The sequence below is a fragment of the Salvelinus alpinus genome, chromosome 37 (assembly GCF_045679555.1).
Source record: "Salvelinus alpinus chromosome 37, SLU_Salpinus.1, whole genome shotgun sequence".
Taxonomy (NCBI): domain Eukaryota; kingdom Metazoa; phylum Chordata; class Actinopteri; order Salmoniformes; family Salmonidae; genus Salvelinus; species Salvelinus alpinus.
This window is the reverse complement of record NC_092122.1, coordinates 521,943-543,175: the sequence shown is the minus strand read 5'-3', so window position 1 is coordinate 543,175 and position 21,233 is coordinate 521,943. Positions and strand designations below refer to the sequence as shown.

The 21,233-nt window shown below is 43.4% G+C and overlaps 1 protein-coding gene across 6 annotated transcripts in view; it reads right to left on the bottom strand.

Annotated features, from left to right (window-relative positions):
* The window catches only part of LOC139565661 (lysine-specific demethylase 5A-like), a 60,481-nt gene that overhangs the window by 16,355 nt on the left and 22,893 nt on the right, over nucleotides 1-21,233 (bottom strand). For 4 of the 6 annotated variants that reach the window (XM_071386143.1, XM_071386144.1, XM_071386145.1 and 1 more), the window contains exons 9-21: nucleotides 19,478-19,597; nucleotides 19,074-19,232; nucleotides 18,629-18,810; nucleotides 14,904-15,066; nucleotides 14,071-14,190; nucleotides 12,853-13,047; nucleotides 12,390-12,571; nucleotides 10,408-10,532; nucleotides 10,110-10,260; nucleotides 9,684-9,804; nucleotides 9,331-9,507; nucleotides 9,020-9,198; nucleotides 8,533-8,689 (exon numbers count right to left, since the gene is read on the bottom strand). In XM_071386143.1, coding sequence (XP_071242244.1) covers nucleotides 8,533-8,689; nucleotides 9,020-9,198; nucleotides 9,331-9,507; nucleotides 9,684-9,804; nucleotides 10,110-10,260; nucleotides 10,408-10,532; nucleotides 12,390-12,571; nucleotides 12,853-13,047; nucleotides 14,071-14,190; nucleotides 14,904-15,066; nucleotides 18,629-18,810; nucleotides 19,074-19,232; nucleotides 19,478-19,597 — 2,031 coding nt within the window. The remainder of the gene's footprint in view (nucleotides 1-8,532; nucleotides 8,690-9,019; nucleotides 9,199-9,330; nucleotides 9,508-9,683; nucleotides 9,805-10,109; nucleotides 10,261-10,407; nucleotides 10,533-12,389; nucleotides 12,572-12,852; nucleotides 13,048-14,070; nucleotides 14,191-14,903; nucleotides 15,067-18,628; nucleotides 18,811-19,073; nucleotides 19,233-19,477; nucleotides 19,598-21,233) is intronic. The other 2 variants (XM_071386147.1, XM_071386148.1) reach the window with 1 other exon arrangement.

Sequence of the window (21,233 nt, the reverse complement as noted above, 5' to 3'; positions counted from 1 at the left end):
GTCCAGAGATGCAACCTCTCTTATTGTCACTCAATGCCTAGGTTTACCTCCACTGTACCCGCACCCTTCCATACCCGTCTGTATATTATGCCCTGAATCTATTCTACCACGCACAGAAATCTGCTCCTTTTATTCGCTGTCCCCAACGCAATAGACGACCAGTTTTGATAGCCTTTAGCCGTACCCTCATCCTACTCCTCCTCTGTTCCTCGGGTGATGTAGAGGTTAACCCAGGCCCTGTGTGTCCCCAGGCACTCTCATTTGTTGACTTATGTAACCGTAAAAGCCTTGGTTTCATGCATGTTAACATCAGAAGCCTCCTCCCTAAGTTTGTTTTACTCACTGCTTTAGCACACTCTGCCAACCCTGATGTCTTTGCCGTGTCTGAATCCTGGTTTAGGAAGTCAACCAAAAATTCTGAAATGTCCATCCCCAACTACAGCGTTTTCCGTTAAGATAGAACTGCCAAATGGGGAGGAGTCGCAATCTACTGCAGAGATAGCCTACAAAGTTCTGTCATACTTTCCAGGTCTATGCCCAAACAGTTCGAGCTTCTAATTTAAAAAATGAATCTCTCCAGAAATAAGTCCCTCACTGTTGCCACCTGTTATAGACCAGACCCCCTTCAGCTCCCAGCTGTGCCCTGGACACCATATGCGAACTGATTGCCCCCATCTATCTTCAGAGATCGTTCTGTTAGGTGACCTAAACTGGGATATGCTTAACACCCTCACACAAATCATCAAGGAACCCACCAGGTACAACCCTAAATCTGTAGATATGGGCACCCTCATAGATATTATCCTGACCAACTTGCCCTCCAAATACACCTCTGCTGTTTTCAATCAGGATCTCAGCGATCACTGCCTCTTTGCCTGCAACCGCGGCCAAACGACCACCCCTCATCACTGTTAAACGCTCCCTAAAAATCTTCTGCGAGCAGGCCTTTCTAATCAATCTGGTCCGGGTATCCTGGAAGGATATTGACCTCAACCCGTCAGTAGAGGATGCCTGGTCATTCTTTAAAAGTAATTTCCTCACCATCTTCAATAAGCATGCCCTTTTCAAAAAATTGAGAACTAAGAACAGATATAGCCCTTGGTTCACTCCAGACCTGACGGTCCTCAACCAGCACAAAAACATCCTGTGGCGGACTGCACTAGCATCGAATAGTCCCCGCAATATGCAACTTTTCAGGGAAGTCAGGAACCAATACACGCAGTCAGTTAGGGAAAAAAAGGCAAACCTTTTCAAACAGAAATGTGCATCCTGAAGCTCTAACTCCAAAATGTTTTGGGACACTAAAGTCTATGGAGAATAGGAGCACCTCCTCCCAGCTGCCCACTGCACTGAGGCTAGGTAACACTGTCACCACCGATAAATCTAAGATAATCGAGAATTTCAAAAAGCATTTTTCTACGGCTGGCCATGCTTTCCTCCTGGCTACACCAACCCCGACCAACAGCTCCGCACCCCCCGCAGCTACTTGCCCAAGAGTCCCCAGCTTCTCCTTCACCCAAAACCAGATAGCAGATGTTCTGAAAGAGCTGCAAAACCTGGACCCGTACAAATCAGCTGGGCTAGACAATCTGGACCCTCTCTTTCTAAAATTATCCGCCGCAATTGTTGCAACCCCTATTATCAGTCTGTTCAACCTCTCTTTCGTATCGTTTGAGATCCCTAAAGATTGGAAAGCTGCCGCGGTCATCCCCCACTTCAAAGGGGGTGACACTCTAGACCCAAACTGTCACAGACCTATATCCATCCTGCCTTTCTAAAGTCTTCGAAAGCCAAGTAAACAAACAGATAACCGACCATTTCGAATTCCACCGTACCTTCTCCGCTGTGCAATTCGGTTTCGGAGCTGGTCACGGGTGCACCTAAGCTACGCTCAAGGTACTAAACGATATCATAACCTCCATCGATAAAAGACAGTACTGTGCAGCCGTCTTCATCGGCCTGGCCAAGGCTTTCGACTCTGTCAATCACCGTATTCTTATCGGCAGACTCAACAGCCTTGGTTTCTCAAATGACTGCCTTGCCTGGTTCACCAACTACTTCTTAGAGTTTTTTTTTTATTTATTTAACCTTTATTTAACCAGGTAGGCAAATTGAGAACACGTTCTCATTTACAATTGCGACCTGGCCAAGATAAAGCAAAGCAGTTCGACACATACAACAACACATAGTTACACATGGAGTAAAACAAACATATAGTCAATGATACAGTGAAAAAAAATAAGTCTATATACAATGTGAGCAAGTGAGGTGAGATAAGGGAGGTGAAGGCAAACAAATATATGTATAAATAAATAAAAATATAAAAAGGCCATGGTGGTGAAGTAAATACAACACAGCAAGTAAAATAAAACTAAAAACACTGGAATGGTTGGTTTGCAGTGGAAGAAAGCGCAAAGTAGAGACAGAAATAATGGGGTGCAAAGGAGCAAAATAAATAAATAAATACAGTAGGTAAAGAGGTAGTTGTTTGGGCTAAATTATAGATGGGCTATGTACAGGTGCAGTAATCTATGAGCTGCTCTGACAGCTGGTGCTTAAAGCTAGTGAGGGAGATAAGTGTTTCCAGTTTCAGAGATTTTTGTAGTTCGTTCCAGTCATTGGCAGCAGAGAACTGGAAGGAGAGGCGGCCAAAGGAAGAATTGGTTTTGGGGGTGACCAGAGAGATAAACCTGCTGGAGCGCGTGCTACAGGTAGGTGTTGCTATGGTGACCAGCGAGCTGAGATAAGGGGGGACTTTACCTAGCAGGGTCTTGTAGATGACCTGGAACCAGTGGGTTTGGCGACGAGTATGAAGCGAGGGCCAGCCAACGAGAGTGTACAGGTCGCAGTGGTGGGTAGTATATGGGGCTTTGGTGACAAAACGGATGGCACTGTGATAGACTGCATCCAATTTATTGAGTAGGGTTTTGGAGGCTATTTTGTAAATGACATCACCGAAGTCGAGGATTGGTAGGATGGTCAGTTTTACAAGGGTATGTTTGGCAGCATGAGTGAAGGATGCTTTGTTGCGGAATAGGAAGCCAATTCTAGATTTAACTTTGGATTGGAGATGTTTGATGTGAGTCTGGAAGGAGAGTTTACAGTCTAACCAGACACCTAGGTATTTGTAGTTGTCCACATATTCTAGGTCAGAGCCGTCCAGAGTAGTGATGTTGGACAGGCGGGCAGGTGCAGGCAGCGATCGGTTGAAGAGCATGCATTTAGTTTTACTTGTATTTAAGAGCAATTGGAGGCCACGGAAGGAGAGTTGTATGGCATTGAAGCTCGCCTGGAGGGTTGTTAACACAGTGTCAAAAGAAGGGCCAGAAGTATACAGAATAGTGTCGTCTGCGTAGAGGTGGATCAGAGAATCACCAGCAGCAAGAGCGACATCATTGATGTATACAGAGAAGAGAGTCGGTCCAAGAATTGAACCCTGTGGCACCCCCATGGAGACTGCCAGAGGCCCGGACAACAGACCCTCCGATTTGACACACTGAACTCGATCAGAGAAGTAGTTGGTGAACCAGGCGAGGCAATCATTAGAGAAACCAAGGCTGTCGAGTCTGCCGATGAGGATGTGGTGATTGACAGAGTCAAAAGCCTTGGCCAGGTCAATGAATACGGCTGCACAGTATTGTTTCCTATCGATGGCGGTTAAGATATCGTTTATGACCTTGAGCGTGGCTGAGGTGCACCCATGACCAGCTCTGAAACCAGATTGCATAGCGGAGAAGGTATGGTGGGATTCGAAATGGTCGGTAATCTGTTTGTTGACTTGGCTTTCGAAGACCTTAGAAAGGCAGGGTAGGATAGATATAGGTCTGTAGCTGTTAGGGTCAAGAGTGTCCCCCCCTTTGAAGAGGGGGATAACCGCAGCTGCTTTCCAATCTTTGGGAATCTCAGACGACACGAAAGAGAGGTTGAAAAGGCTAGTAATAGGGGTGGCAACAATTTCAGCAGATAGTTTTAGAAAGAAAGGGTCCAGATTATCTAGCCCGGCTGATTTGTAAGGGTCCAGATTTTGCAGCTCTTTTAGAACATCAGCTGACTGTATTTGGGAGAAAGAGAAATGGGGAAGGCTTGGGCGAGTAGCAGAGGGGAGGGCAGTGCTGTTGTCCGGGGTAGGGGTAGCCAGGTGGAAAGCATGGCCAGCCGTAGAAAAATGCTTATTGAAATTCTCAATTATAGTGGATTTGTCGGTGGTGACAGTGTTTCCTATCTTCAGAGCAGTTGGAAGCTGGGAGGAGGTGTTCTTATTCTCCATGGACTTTACAGTGTCCCAGAACTTTTTTGAATTTGTGTTGCAGGAAGCAAATTTCTGCTTGAAAAAGCTAGCCTTGGCTTTTCTAACTGCCTGTGTATACTGGTTTCTAGCTTCCCTGAAAAGTTGCATATCACGGGGGCTGTTCGATGCTAATGCAGAACGCCATAGGATGTTTTTCTGTTGGTTAAGGGCAGTCAGGTCAGGAGAGAACCAAGGGCTATATCTGTTCCTGGTTCTAAACTTCTTGAATGGGGCATGCTTATTCAAGATGGTGAGGAAGGCATTTTTTAAAAATGTCCAGGCATCCTCTACTGACGGGATGAGATCAATATCCTTCCAGGATACCTCGGCCAGGTCGATTAGAATGGCCTGCTCGCTGAAGTGTTTCAGGGAGCGTTTGACAGTGATGAGTGGAGGTCGTTTGACCGCTGACCCATTACGGATGCAGGCAATGAGGCAGTGATCGCTGAGATCTTGGTTGAAAACAGCAGAGGTGTATTTGGAGGGCAAGTTTGTTAGGATGATATCTATGAGGGTACCCGTGTTTACGGAATTGGGGTGGTACCTGGTAGGTTCATTGATAATTTGTGTGAGATTGAGGGCATCAAGCTTAGATTGTAGGGTGGCTGGGGTGTTAAGCATGTTAAAATTTAGGTCGCCTAGCAGCACGAGCTCTGAAGATAGATGGGGGGAAATCAGTTCACATATAGTGTCCAGAGCACAGCTGGGGGCAGAGGGTGGTCTATAGCAGGCGGCAACGGTGAGAGACTTGTTTTTAGAGAGGTGGATTTTTAAAAGTAGAAGTTCAAATTGTTTGGGAACAGACCTGGATAGTAAAACAGAACTCTGCAGGCAATCTTTGCAATAGATTGCAACACCGCCCCCTTTGGCCGTTCTATCTTGTCTGAAAATCTTGTAGTTGGGGATGAAAATGTCAGAATTTTTGGTGGTCTTTCTAAGCCAGGATTCAGACACGGCTAAAACATCCGGGTTGGCAGAGTGTGCTAAAGCAGTGAACAAAACAAACTTAGGGAGGAGGCTTCTAATGTTAACATGCATGAAGCCAAGGCTATTACGGTTACAGAAGTCATCAAAAGAGAGCGCCTGGGGAATAGGAGTGGAGCTAGGTACTGCAGGGCCTGGATTCACCTCTACATCACCAGAGGAACAGAGGAGGAGTAGGATAAGGGTACGGCTAAAAGCTATGAGAATTGGTCGTCTAGAACTTCTAGAGCAGAGAGTAAAAGGAAGTTTCTGGGGGCGATAAAATAGCTTAAAGGAATAATGTACAGACAAAGGTATGGTAGGATGTGAATACAGTGGAGGTAAACCTAGGTATTGAGTGATGATGAGAGAGATATTGTCTCTAGAAACATCATTGAAACCAGGTGATGTCATCGCATATGTGGGTGGTGGAACTGTGAGGTTGGATATGGTATAGTGGTCAGGGCTAGAGGCCCTACAGTGAAATAAGCCAATAAACACTAACCAGAACAGCAATGGACAAGGCATATTTACATTAAGGAGAGGCATGCTTAATCGAGTGATCAATAAGGGTCCAGTGAGTAGAGGTTGGTTGGGGTCACGGCGATCCAGACAGCTGGCCGGGTAGATGGCTATCGGTAGCAAGATAGCATAGTATGGAAGTCTATTTGTAGATACCTCGTGCGTTTCCGTCGGTAGGTTAGTGGGGTTCCGTGTGGTAGAGGGGATCAATCCAAATTGGCAAAATAGATATAGTGACCCAAGAAAAAAATAAAAATAAATAAATAATAATAATAATTGTCCGATATACTTATTCAGATAGCAGCCGATAAGACAGCTAACGGTTAGCGGGCCCCAGATGAGCGTTCAGGTAACGTCGGGACGGAGGTGCCAGTTGGATAACTCCCTCGGGCAGATAACGTCGGCAGTCAGTCGTGAAGGCCCGGTGGGGCTCCGTATCTGCAGCAACAACAAAACAACAAAAAACGGGTACGGATAGGTGGCTGTAGCCCAGGAATGGCTGATGGAACTCCTCAGCTGGCTAGCTCCGGAATGATTTGAGTTTGCTCCGGGATCGACGTAAGCCAGTAGTCACACGGTTTGCAGCTAGCTAGCTGCAAATGTCCAGAGCCTGCGGCTGAAATCCGGGGAAACTGAGAGAAAAAAAGTCCCGGAATGCTCCGGTCCGAGTCGCGTTGCACAAAAGTGCCGGTAGATTATCGAGCTAAAGGAATAGCTGATGACCACAAAACGTGGGCAGCTGAAACACCAACGCTAGCCAGCAGACCGGCTAATTTCTGGGCAGCTACAGATTAGCTTCTGGCTAGCTATCGGATAGCTTCTGGTTAGCTTTCTGACTAGCTTCTGAATTAGCCCCTGGCTAGCTTCCACGGTGGTTTTTCAGATTTGAGGTAAATAATACTTTTTTGTAATTGGTGAAGCGGGTTGCAGGAAAGCTTTTGCAGGGAAGCTTTTGTAGTTGAGTTCTTGGATAATAAAATATATAAAAGATATGCGAAGAAAGGTGTAAATATATATATATACAGGACACGACAATACGAAACAGAAATGACGTCTGAACTGCTAAGCCATCTTGGACATCTTCCTGAGTTCAGTGTGTCAAATCGGCGGGCCTGTTGTCCGGACCTCTGGCAGTCTCAATAGGGTTACCACAGGGTTCAAATCTCGGGCCGACTCTTTTCTCTATATATCAACGATGTCGCTCTTGCTGCTGGTGATTCCCTGATCCTCCTCTACGCAGACGACACCCTTCTGTATACATCTGGCCCTTCTTTGGACACTGTGCTAACAAGCCTCCAAACAAGCTTTAATGCCATACAACACTCCTTCCGCGGCCTCCAATTGCTCTTAAATGCTAGCAAAACAAAATGCATGCTCTTCAACCGATCGCTGCCCGCACCCGCCCGACTAGCATCACTACTCTGTACGGTTCTGACTTAGAATACGTGGACAACTACAAATACCTAGGTGTCTGGCTAGACTGTAAACTCTCCTTCCAGACTCATATTAAACATCTCCAATCCAAAATAAAATCTAGAACTGGCTTCCTGTTTTGCAACAAAGCCTTCTTCACTCACGCTGCAAAACATACCCTCGTAAAACTGACTATCCTACCGATCCACGACTTCGGCGATGTCATTTACAAAATAGCCTCCAACAGTCTACTCAGCAAACTGGATGCATTATATCAAAGTGCCATCCATTTTGTCACCAAAGCACCATATACCACCCACCACTGCGACCTGTATGCTCTCATCGGTTGACCCTCGCGACATATTCGTCCCCAGACCCACTGGCTCCAGGTCATCTATAAGTCTTTGCTAGGTAAAGCTCCACCTTATCTCAGCTCACTGGTCACCATAACACCAACCCGTAGCACACGCTCCAGCAGGTATATCTCACTGGTCATCCCCAAAGCCAACATCTCCTTTGGCCGCCTTTCCTTCCAGTTGTCTGCTGCCAATGACTGGAACAAATTGCAAAAATTGCTGAAGTTGGAGACTTATATCTCCCTCACTAACTTAAAGCATCAGATATCTGAGCAGCTTACCGATCGCTGCAGCTGTACACAGCCCATCTGTAAATAGCCCATCCAACTACCTACCTCATCCCCATATTGTTTTTATTTACTTTTTTTTCTTTTGCACACCAGTATTTCTACTTGCACATCATCATCTGCACATCTATCTCTCCAGTGTTAATTTGCTAAATTGTAATTACTTCGCTACTACGGCCTATTTATTGCCTTACCTTCTTACGCCATTTGCACACACTGTATATAGACTTTTTCTATTGTGTTACTGACTGTACATTTGTTTATTCCATGTGTAACTCTGTTGTTGTTTGTGTCGCACTGCTTTGCTTTATCTTGGCCAGGTTGCAGTTGTAAATGAGAACTTGCTCTCAACTGGTCTACCTGGTTACATAAAGGTGAAATAAATAAATAAATAACCCGGAGGAAACAACGTATAGCTGGCGACCAAACCCAGACGCTATAGCGCGATGGTACAAGGAAATCCCGGGCGGCCAAACCCTCCCCTAACGACGTTGGGCCAATTGTGCGCCACCTCATGGTTCACCCGGTCACGGGCTGGGATCGAACCCAGGGCTGAAGTGACGCCTCAAGCAAATGAGCAAGCCGTTACATTGCGTATAAACAGAGCCGAGCGCATCACAGACAAATATTTAGAGATGCCTGCCTATACTGTAGCTACATCTGTATCACATCACAAATTGAATCTATGCTCATCAGTAATTACCGTGTGACGCGACACTACCTGAATGGCATCCACCTTGGCACTCCACTCTTTGGCCTTGTGCAGAGCCTCTCGGAGGGCCAGGACGTTGGGCAGGTAGGCCGGGATGTTCCTGGCCTCTATCACAATGTTCTCCAGGGCTAGCATGCTGTGCCGAGGCCTGGGGGAGGAGAGACAAGAAATAATGGATTTAGAGAAATTAATCTCACAGGCATCCTTTGATGCAATATGCTGAACAGGAATTGGGTCACGTTCAGAAGGGGTAAAACGTTTTGAAACCGAGTGAAACTACCTGAACTTGTCCAGTAAGAAGACCAATTTGTTAACATTTTTGCAAAAGTGTACACTATTGAACGCGACCCAAGCATATGACACCAAAGCTGTAGGCAGGTGACTTAAGAACAGCATTATCATATTCGCATTTATCTGGCCTGTAAGGTAGATGAGAGAACTGTCCTATAAGTATGTAAATGTGCATCTTCATCATTACCTGGCCTGTAGGCATGCGCGGGCCTTGTCCTCCCATCTCTCTGACACAGTGAGTATCTCCTGCAACTCAGTCATGGCCTTCTCCACAGCATGGTGTGGTGCCAGCCCCACCCCAGAGTCTATCAGCCGCTTCATCAGCTCCAGGGTCACCCGGTGGGGCTCTGCCAGCATCACACGCACCTAATCATAACAAAACGTTTCAGTGGAGTATTATTCCTGTCCCAGAAAACAATTCTTGACTGCTGAAGAAACCACACAAACAAACTGACGTAAAACACTACACTTATGTACAATAATATCATCAGTCATCACCTCATCCAGCCAGCGGGCCTGCTGCAGCTCCTGTTTGAGCCTGGGCAGCTCAGGTAGTTCCACATCCAGACCTCCACCCAGGTCTAGCAGGGCCTGCAGCTTGGAGGAGTCAGGCAGCTCGTCAGCCAGGGCTACCTGGGCTCTCTCATGGAAGTCTTCCACGTTCTCTAGTAACTCCTGGGGGAGGGAGGGATATGGTGTTATATACTAACAATCAAGGACTACTAATCAACGAATACTGGTTTGGGGACAGGTCAACATCAGTGTTGTAATACAAATAGAGTAGGATGTCAGAGGAGGAAAATTCCTGTACATCTCTTAATAATGGCCAGTGACTTATGTTTGGGACTTACTTTGACCTGTCGAGCCTGTCCAATGACACAGGGCAGTTTGAACAGCTGCTCTACAAAGACCTTCAGCTCCTCCACTGTCAGCTTGTTACGAGTCCTGCTGCTCTCTGGACGCTGCCTGGTACTGGAATACAGAGAGATATACTTTGAGTTTAATTATTACTCACAGGTAGGGGTATAAACGTTAAAATGGTGCTTTAGGTTATGTCCCGATCTGCTACCCTTCTCCCAAAGTGCCCACTAGCACACTCTCCCTCACAGATTCTTTGGTGTAAAAACAATAAAGGAGAATGCTTACACCGATCCAATGTTTTTAATTCCATGGTGTGGAGTGTGCAAGTACACAATTCAGGAGAAGAGAACAGGGACATAAACTTCCGTGTGACATAACAGCGGTGTGTGTGTGTGTGTATCTTGTACTCTACGGACCTGTGTCTCTGCTTGCGGCTGAGCAGTAGCTGGGCCACAGAGGAGCAGGTTTCGGCCTCTTTCACCATTTCTCTGAGCCGACGGAACAGACTGTTCTCTGGGTACTTCCTGTCCTCTGCATCCTCCAGAAGAACCTTCAACTCTATCAGGTCTGACAAAGGGAGAGGGACAGAGACACAGACAGAAGAGAAAGATAAGAATAGATGAGAGAGCAACATGAGGCATGGGGAATCATAGTACAATTTTTCTAATATTGTGCAGAGTATTTCCGCCTTTACAGTATAGATAGTCCACCTGCCTTTCTTGTTCTTGTGGTCAGCAGCTAAGGCCTCAGTGACCCGCTTGACCCAGGTGTCATAGGACTGGGCTCTGGACTTCACCCCATACAGCATGGAGGGAAACTCATCCAGATCATACCGGTAGCTGGAATAAAGAGACAGAGGAGCGTCAGCACCTATTTAATATTGATTGCGCTATGGGGTTAGTGACCCAGATTAAACCTATTCATAAATTTAAAAACTACTTTCAGTGGAGATGAGATTTATTCTGGGCCAGTGAAACTACATATTGTTAGACTTCAGTGCAGCTTTTGACATTATCGATCATAGTCTGCTGCTGGAAAAACTTGTTATGGCTTTATACCCCCTGCTATAATGTGGATAAAGAGTTACTTGTCTAACAGAACACAGAGGGTGTTCTTTAATGGAAGCCTATCAAATATAATCCAGTTAGAATTAGGAATTCTCCAGGGTAGCTGTTTAGGCCCCTTGCTTTTTCAATTTTTTACTAACGACATGCCACTGACTGAGTAAGCAAGAGTTTCTATGTATGTGGATGACTCAACACTATACACATCAGCTACTACAGCAACTGAAATGACTGCAACACTTAAAGAGCTGCAGTTAGTTTCAGAGTGGGTGGCAAGGAATAAGTTAGTCCTAAATATTTCTAAAACTAAAAGTACTGTATTTGGAACAAAACACTCACTAAACCATAAACCTCAAATAAATCATGTGGAAATTGAACAAGTTGAGATGACTAAACTGCTTGGAGTAACACTAGACTGTAAACTGTCATGGTCAAAACATATTGATGCAGTAGTAGCTAAGATGGGGGGAATTCTATCTATAATAAAGCGATACTGTGCCTTTCTTAACAACACTATCAACAAGGCAGGTCCTACAGGCCCTAGTTTTGTCGCACCTTGACTACTGTTCAGTTGTGTGGTCAGGTGCCACAAAAAAGGACTTAGGAAAATTGCAATTGGCTCAGAACAGGGCAGCACGGCCTTGGATGTACACAGAGAGCTAACAATAATATGCATGTCAATCTCTCCTGGCTGAAAGTTGAGATTGACTTCATCACTACTTTTATTTATGAGAGGTATTGACACGTTGAATGCACCGAGCTGTCTGTCTAAACTACTGGCACACAGCTCAGACACCCATGACACCCATGCATACCCCACAAGACATGCCACAAGAGGTCTCTTCACAGGCCCCAAGTACAGAACAGAATATGGGAGGCACACAGTACAACAGAGCCATGACTACATGGAACTCTATTCCACATCAAGTAACTGATGAAAGCAGTAAAATTAGATTAAAAAACAGATAAACAACTTATGAAACAGTGGACTGTGAAGCAACACAAAATTGTCACAGACACAAACACGATAACATCCACATGGATTTAGTACTGTAGATATGTGGTAGTGGTGAAGTAGGGGCCTGTGGGCACAGTGTGTTGTGAAATTTATGAAAATATTGTAGTGTTTAAAAATTGTATAAACTGCCTTAATTTTGCTGGACCCCAAAAAGAGTAGCTGCTGCTTTGGCAGGAACTAATGGGGATCCATAATAAATACATCCAAGTCCTCACTGATGCATTGACTCTTATGGGGGCTTCTGAGCAGTACAGAGTTCATAACTCCTCTACTTCATTCATCCACCTATCCATTCCTTCTCACCGGAGACACTTGTAACTCCTTAAATTAATTTATTCACTCACTCACCCAAAAACCAACCTCCTCACTCACCCAAAAACCAACCCTCTCTTCGTATAGAGCTGGGACGATAAAAATTATCGACACCGACCATACCAATCACTTATCGTTCATTACGAAAAAAGTTTGAAATGAAATAAGTTTGTTAACATGGGTGATTCTTAATAGGACAATTATTAGCTACAACCATTAAACTAGTACAACAGATAAAACAAATAAAAACTGGCGCACCTTCTTATGAACTTATGTCCATATCACCCAGCTGTACTCCTTACCGTAGACACTTGTTTCCCAGGGGACAGTCACAGAGTTCCTTGGCGTGGTGCAGACAGACGAGACGCTCTGGGCTGCAGGGACACGTCAGAGCCGACAGGAAGCATGTGGTCTTACACTTCTGACACTGACGCTCGTCATCAGGGACCAACTCAAACACCTCCTGCTCCGAGGACAGCACACCCTGCAGTCACGGAGGGAAATCGCAATCAGAAAACAATCCACTTTAACTAGAGTGAGAGGACAATGTGAAATTACATAATATATTCACTTTTGGGGTGTTAATTTGAAACATATGGGAATTGGGATTGTGTGATGTCAACATTGTTGTATAGTGTATCATCATAATGTATTCCCAAGTAAACCCCGCTTGCATTACTTCACCCTCTCTGTCCGTCCTGTAAAGTTTTCCTAAAGTGGCAAAAAGTTGTTTATATAGAAATCCCCCTGGGCCCTGTCCCTCACCATCTCCTGCACGGACTTTCTGAGCCGTGTCTCTTCCTCCATCATCTCTCCCATCTCTCTGAAGACTGCAGCAGCCAGCTCCACGTCCAGGCTCTCGGGGTCGGCAGCCATCTTGCACAGCAGCTCCTCGTGGGAGAAGACACAGTAGCGGTGGAGCCGCCGGTAGTGGGCCACACACTGACGACCCATCGGGAGCTGGGAGGGAACGGGGACACAGAGAGAGAGAGAGAGAAAGAGGAGAGAGACAGAATGTCAAGTCTTTAATCGATTCCTTGGATCTTTTCTCCTAGCCTCCTCAAAACATCAAGGAGAAGCCAAGAGAACATTGGAGGGGGAATATCTAAGATGATAGTTTCACCAAGACAGCATTGCGGACAGTAAGAAGGGTATAAAATACTTGACTTAAAATAATTTAGTTAAGCTCCCAACCAGGCTTGGGCGGTATACCGGGGTATTTGGAAATAGCCACGTGATGGTTTTCCCAATACCATCAATAGTGTTGAAATTATTTATTTTATGTAGTTTTTTTATCAAATTGAAAATTTTAAGCTACATAAATAAATACCTGCAGTCAACTTGCGCAATATGTTAGGAGATAAAGAAGATTGCGCTCTTCCATTTCACTAGTCACATAATTTTTCATTATGAAGCGTAACGGTAGTCCCCAGTCACGTTGTGTTTGTTTGCCTTGCGAGTCACTGTTGTGCAGCATGCACCAGCTAGTTACAGCATAGAATTCACGACTTAATGTTTGCCAGCTAGATATCATAACTAAGTTAACTGTCTAGAATGTGCTAAAAGCTCTGCAGTTGTGCATATGGTTTGCTAATTTAGTAGCTAGTTGGCTAAGTGGTTAGCTTCTTACAAAATCAAGCATTCACTTAGTAACAGCAGATAATCCCCTCCTGGATCAAAGGCCTTGCTGTCTAAAATTAGTTTTTTTTGCGCGCAGCATTTGAGTTAGGTCAACGACTAAAATATTTGCAATGCGCTCGTTAGCATTCACTATGGGATTTTACATGTACTTGTTAGCATTGCTAACCTTCAGATTAAAGAGAATCAGTTGGGTTTGAAAACAGTCCTGGTATTACTGAATCTCCCAGTATGGCACAAGGTCGGTATGATAATCTGGATACAGCCCAAACCAACTTCCAATTTCCAATTCAACATTCTGGTAATATTTGTTAACACACAAATACTTGTTAACTTTAAACTCACCCAGTCTGCAGTACAGAAGTTGACAGCCTCAGCAAAGTTGTATCCCTGGTTGAAGCCACTGTGGTAGGCTCTGGGAAACGTCACCACAAATTCCCCTGCACACTGGTTGGTCCGGAAAACCTGAGTGGTACAAACACACACCAGTAAGACACAATGCAGACTTGGTCTCGTAAAAGCAGTGTTGGTAAAAGTAAACATGGCTAATAGAAAATTACTCAAGTAAAAGTATGGTTACTCAAATATCAAAAGTAAATGTAATTGCAAAAATATACTTAAGTATCTAAAGTTAAAGTAAAAGTATAAATAATTTCAAATTTCTTATATTAGGCAAAACAGACGGCACAGTTCTTGTTTTTTTAATTTATTGCTAGCCAGAGGCACACTCCAACACGCAAACATAATTTACAAAATTAAGCATTTGTGTTTTGTGAGTCTGCCAGATCAGAGGCAGTAGGGCTGTTCGCTTGAAAACTGAGTGAACTGGACCATTTTCCTGTCCTGCTAAGCAAAAATGTAACAAGTACTTTTGGGTGTCAGGGAAAATGTACGGAGTAAAAAGTAAACAATTTTCAAAAGTAGTCCAAAATATGAATAGTAAAGTACAGATAACCCAAAAAACGACTTAAGTAGCACTATGAAGTATTTTTACTGAAGTACTTCCCATCCCTGCGTAAAAAGGGGCAGTATGATTCAAGCATCCAGGATCAGATCCCCACCCCTGTCCATATAAACGTATTCATTGTGATCCAACAGGCAAAACTGTTCCTAGATCAACACTCGTACTCTAAATCACTTGATACATACAGCCACCGATGATAACACACACTACATACAGGCACGCCGTGCTCCATGAGGACGTTGGGATTCATGATGGTGACAAGCTGGTGCAGCAGGTCAGGCTGAGAGTCAAACAGCTCTGGGGCCAGCTTCTTCATCACTGACTCCAGCTGCTCTGCCGCGTGGGCCGGGACACCATACCACGTCTTAGGCTCCCCCCTGGAGAGAGAGCGCGAGAGGCAGAGAGCGAGAGGCACAGAGAGAGAGAGAGAGAGAGAGGCAGTGAGAGAGAAAACAAATCCAGAATTTATTAAAAACATCAAGGGACAGGAAATCATAATCCTACTGGAAACATGGTGTCGTGGAGACATAGATACTCAGTGTCCCTCAGGCTATAGATTACTACCATCAACCAAACATAAAAATGTTAAAACAGGGCCGAGACTCAGGTGGAATCATCATTTGGCAATACTGAACAAGAATGGGAAGGAGTTAGTGCATCTCTGTCGAGCCTTAGGCCTGTACATGCTTAATGGTAGAATCAGAGGGGACTCTTTAGGTCGGTTTACTTACTGCTCAGCTCTTGGGACAAATGTAGTCGATTATGCCATCACTGACATTGACCCCTTCTCCATTAGTGCATTCACTGTCAGACCACAGACACCATTGTCAGATCACAGTCAGATCAAAGTGTTTCTGAAGAAATTACCCGGCAATATTCATTCAAAAAACAGCCCAATAAACTCTACAACATAAACCAATCGTACAGATGGGGTCAAAACAGTGCAGAGAGATTCATTGAAACATTGAACTCAAATTAAATGATGAACTCTATGCAGTTCTTCAATAACTCACAATACCAAAACAATAAAGAAGGTGTCAATTCGGCTACCCAAAACATAAGTTGCATATTCCAAAAAGCAGCATCAAAAGCAAATTCGAGAAGAAATCTAACATCAGAAACAAAAAACTAAATGTTTCTGAAAAATGGTTTGATAACGAATGTAAAACAATTAGAAAACACTTAAGACAAATGTCAAATAAAAAAACATAAGCAGCAAAACAACCCAGAGCTATGCTATGAATACTTTGAAACAGTATAAACATACACTGAAACGCAAGAAATTGAATTATACTAACAAGACACTTGAAAACGCAATTGACCAAAATCAGTTCTGGTACATGTGGAACAATTTAAGCACAACAAAGCCACAAGAATTAGCCACACAAGATGAAGGAATATGGAAAATGTATTTTGATAATCTACACAAAAACATTCCACAAAAAGACTTACAACAGAACCAATTAGAAATTAAAGAAATTTAACATCCTTGAAACAGTCATTAAAAACAACCAAAAACCATTAGATTACCCAATAACAACTAAATGAAAAGCTTAAATCTATAAAATCAAAGGCGGCTTGTGGTCTAGATAACATCAGAAATGAAATGCTGAAAAACAGCACACCTGAGTTGCAAAATTGTTCAACAGTTTTAACTTCTGGCTGCTTCCCTGATGTCTGGAACCAGGAACTCATCTCCCCTATCCACAAAAGTGGAGACAAATCAGACTCCAATAGTTACAGAAGAATTTGCATAAACAGTAACTTGGGAAAGGTTTTCTGTAGCATTTTTAATTCAAGAATTGAAACCTTTCAAGAAAAAAATGTAATAAGCAAATGTCAAATTAGCTTTCTCCCTAACCATATATACACCTTACACACACTAATTAATAAACACGTCCACCCCCACAAAAAAAGAGGGCAAAATCTTTGCTTGCTTTATTGACTTTAAAAAAGCATTTGATTCTATTTGGCACGAAGGGCTATTCTACAAAATTCTACAAAGTGGGCTTGGTGGTAAGGTGTATTACTTAATAAAATGTATGTACACAGAAAACAAGTGTGCAATAAAAATCAAAAACCAAAGTACAGAATAATTTTCACAACGTCGAGGTGTGAGACAAGGCTGCAGTTTGAGTCCAAATCTTTTCAACATTTATATCAATGAATTAGCAGACATGTTGGACCATTCTCCAGCCCCAGGACTTACACCATTTGACACAGAGGTAAAATACCTGCTATATGCTGATGACTTGGTACTTCTATCACCAACCAAAGAAGGTCTTCAACAGAACCTTAACATTCTACTGCCCTGGCAGTACATTTCCAAAAAACAGATGTCAGAAACACAAATATAAAATCACCCTGAACACCACCATAATTGAACACACTAAAAATTACACCAACCTTGGACTGACCATATCTGCATCGTGAAACTTTAATATGGCAGTGAATGCACTCAAAGAAAAGGCCCGCAGAGCATTGTATGCAATAAAAATGAAATTATTCAAAATCAACATCCTAATTAGAATTTGGCCATAATATTTGACAGTGTAATCCTACTAATAGCTCTTTACGGAAGTATGATTTGGGTGCCACAAACTGGACTTTAAAATGTGGGACAAACATCCAATAGAACACCCTACACGCAGAATTCTGTCGGAAAATTCTACAAGTCCCTAGAAATACACCAACTAATGCATGTAGGGCAGAATTGGGCCGCTTTCCAGTAGTAAACTTTGGCTACATCTAAATTCAAGTCTGCAATTTAAAGCACTTAAAAAACCAAGAGCTGAGCACAGAAACGAGCCCTCTCAGTCAGCTGGTGTTGGACTTAACCAACCAAGCACTGCTTCAAAAGAAAGAATTCCAATAAACAAAATCATGAACCAATCAAAGGACTCATATATACAACATTGGAAAAACGAAACAAAATCCCAAAGCCGACTAAATTGCTATCTGACCCTAAACAGAGAATATGAATTGGCTGATTATCTCTACTCTGTCAGAGATACGAAGCAGAGACAGATCCTTACCAAGTACAGGCTGAGTGATCACCGATTGGCAATAGAAACCGGCAGACATAAAAAGACATGGCTACCCAAAGAGGAGCGTGTATGTGGTCACTGCCCGACAGGGGAGGTAGAGACAGAGATGCACTTTCTCCTTTACTGTGATAAATATTCATCACCAATTGATTCATTATTCACAGAAATGACTACATTTATTCAAAATTTTAAATGATTAAACCCAGAGGAAAAACAAAAAATACTCATGGGTGAAGGAGCAATGGCTCCTCTTGCAGCCAAATATGTATTTGCCTGCCATAGCCTGAGGGACACTGAATAATAACATTTGCATAGTAAGCAGTAACTTACTTATTATTACTATTATTGTTATTACTATTATTATTGTTGTTTATCATTCCAAATAGTAGTGGTATGGGTGGTAATGGTAATGATAGCAGTTTAGTCATGGTGGTGGTGGTAGTAGTAGTAATGATGACGGTAGTTGTAGTACTGATGTAATGGTGAAGATGACCGTTATTTAGTTATAGTTTCATTTTCCATATTTATTACATTCTACTATTGACTGTTACCATTTTATTGTTATTTACTGCCATTTTATATTATTATTTGTTAATGTTTATAATTTTATTACAATATGAGAGAGAGACAGAGGCACAAAGAGAGAGAAAGAGAGAGACAGACAGGCACAGAAGACAGTCAGATGAATGAAGATGGGAGTACAATTGTATCTACGACCGATTGCAACATTGTATATGGTTTACATTGTTTTGTACATGTGTTTGTCAGTCTCTTCCCACTGAGGACTGTGTTAGACATTTTATGTATGTCCATTGGACTAAAATAAACAGTATTACTCAATATTTGGGCAAGCGGTCGATTTAGGACAAGGCATTTCTGTTTGTTACTTTACCAGTGCAGGAAGTTGATGGAGTAGCTCCAGTGGTCCTCGATGTGCCAGCAGAATGAGGAGAAGCACATGCCCACGTAGAGCCAGGGCACCTTCATGCCAGAGATATCCACGTTTATGTGGGTAAGGACCGACTGCTCCAAAACTGGCATGTTGTTCAGGTTCCAGCCTGAGTTGGCATACTCCTACAGAAGAACAAGACAAAGGTGATGGAAGTTACTTACTGGTCATAAGTAACATAAAAGCCGTTAAGGGCGTGGATTTCATACCGTAGCTCTTTCTCAATCTTAGCACGATTCCTTGTGTCCTCTCTCTACTCCATAAAAGGCATTAGAGGACAAGGTCCGAATGTAGGAACAACTGATCTTCACCTCCAATGCGCTTTGAAAAGGCGGCGAAAGACTAACGAGAAAGAGCCTGGGTCCTTTGTCCAAGTTGGTGCAGTTACCTCTTGGTCTCCCTGTAGCCGTCTCTTGCCGTCCCTGACGGGGAAGCCACTGCCCACCTCCTTAGAGCTGATGTCAGCTCCATACTCCACAATGACATCCTCCTCGATGGAGCTCACCAGACGCCAGAACTCCTTCTCCACCAGCTCTGTAGGCACCATCTGGGGGTGCAGAGAAAGGAGAATACAAACACATGCATTGTTTACATGTGATTGGGCATTAGTGGGAGAGAAAGGTCAACTTCAAACAGCATGAAGGACCAAAACATCACCCAAAGAAAGTGGGTTGACTGCATCGGACTTGATTTTGAGATACAGACCTAACCTGAACATATGTATTCCAAAAGCATAGATGTTTTTTGATTCTTGCCTATAACTCAAGGTGCCTGTTTGATTTTGATACGTACGTGCACGGGCATGTTGAAGTAGTCTGACTTGAAGTGGTCAGCCATCTCTCCAAAGCTCTGGAGGGTGTACTCCCTCACGGCTTGCTCAAAGCCAAACGCCTCCCGCGGCTTACTGCACTCCTGTAGGGTGAAACGGGGTGGGACAGCCAGTGAGAAAACATCATCCTATCCCATAGTCCTCAACATGATTTATGTACAGAACCAGTCAAAAGTTTGGACACCTACTCATTCAAGGGTTTTTCTTTAGTTTTACTATTTTCTACATTGTAGAATAATAGTGAAGACATCAAAACTATGAAATAAAACATGGAATCAGGTAGTAACCAAAAAAAGTGTTAAATCAAAATATATTTTATATTTCAGTCTTCACCCTTTGCCTTGATGACAGCTTTGCACACTCTTGGAATGTTCTCAACCAGCTTCACCTGGAATGCTTTTCCAACAGTCTTGAAGGAGTTCCCACATATACTGAGCACTTGTTGGCTGCCTTTCCTTCACTCTGTGGTCCAACTCATCCCAAACCATCTCAATTGGGTTGAGGTCGGGTGATTGTGGAGGCCAGGTCATCTGATGCAGCATTCCATCACTCTCCCGCTTGGACAAATATTCCTTACACAGCCTGGAGGTGTTGGGTCATAGTACTGTTGAATAACAAATGACAGTCCCACTAAGCGCAAACCCGATGAGATGGCGTATCGCTGCAGTATGCTGTGGTAGCCATGCTGGTTAAGTGTGCCTTGAATTCTAAATAAATCACAGACAGTGTCACCAGCAAAGCACTCCCACACCATCACACCTCCTCCTTCAAGGTAAGAACCACACATGCAGAGATCATCCGTTCACCTACTCTGCGTCTCACAAAGACACAGCGGTTGGAACCAAAAATCTCAATTTGGACTCATCAGAAACAAGGATAGATTTCCACCGGTCAAACGTCCATTTTGCATGTTTCTTGGCCCAAGCAAGTCTTCTATTGGTGTCCTTTATTAGTGGTTTCTTTGCAGCAATTTGACCATGAAGGCCTGATTCATGCAGTCTCCTCTGATCAGTTTATGTTGAGATGTGTCTGTTCCTTGAACTCTGTGAAGCATTTATATGGGCTGCAATCTGAGGTGCAGTTAACTGTAATGAACTTATCCTCTGCAGCAGAGTTAAGTCTGGGTCTTCCTTCCCTGTGGCGGTCTTAATGACAGCCAGTTTCATCATAGCGCTTTTTGGTTTTTGCGACTGCATTTGAAGAAACGTTCTAAATTTTCCGGATTGACTGACTTTTACGTCTTAAAAAGTAATGATGGACTGTCGTTTCTCTTTGCTTATTTGAGCCGTTCTTGCCATAATATGGACTTGGTCCTTTTCCAAATAGGGCTATCATCACAACACAACTGATTGGCTCAAACGCATTAAGAAGAAAATCAATTCCACAAATGAACTTTTAACAAGGCACACCTGTTAATTGAAATGCATTCCAGGTGACTGCCTCATGAAGCTGGTTGAGAGAACGCCAAGAGTGTGCAAAGCTGTCATCAAGGCAAAGGGTGGCTACTTTGAAGAATCATAAACATAAAATATATTTGGATTTGTTGAACACTTTTTTGGTTACTAGTCTTATTTCATAGCTTGTCTTCACTATTATTATAGAAAATAGTGAAAATAAATAAAAACCATTGAATGAGAAGGTGTGTCCAAACTTTTGACTGGGTCTGTATATCAGTCATTCACTTCCATATCATCACAGCTTGACAAACACTACAACCTA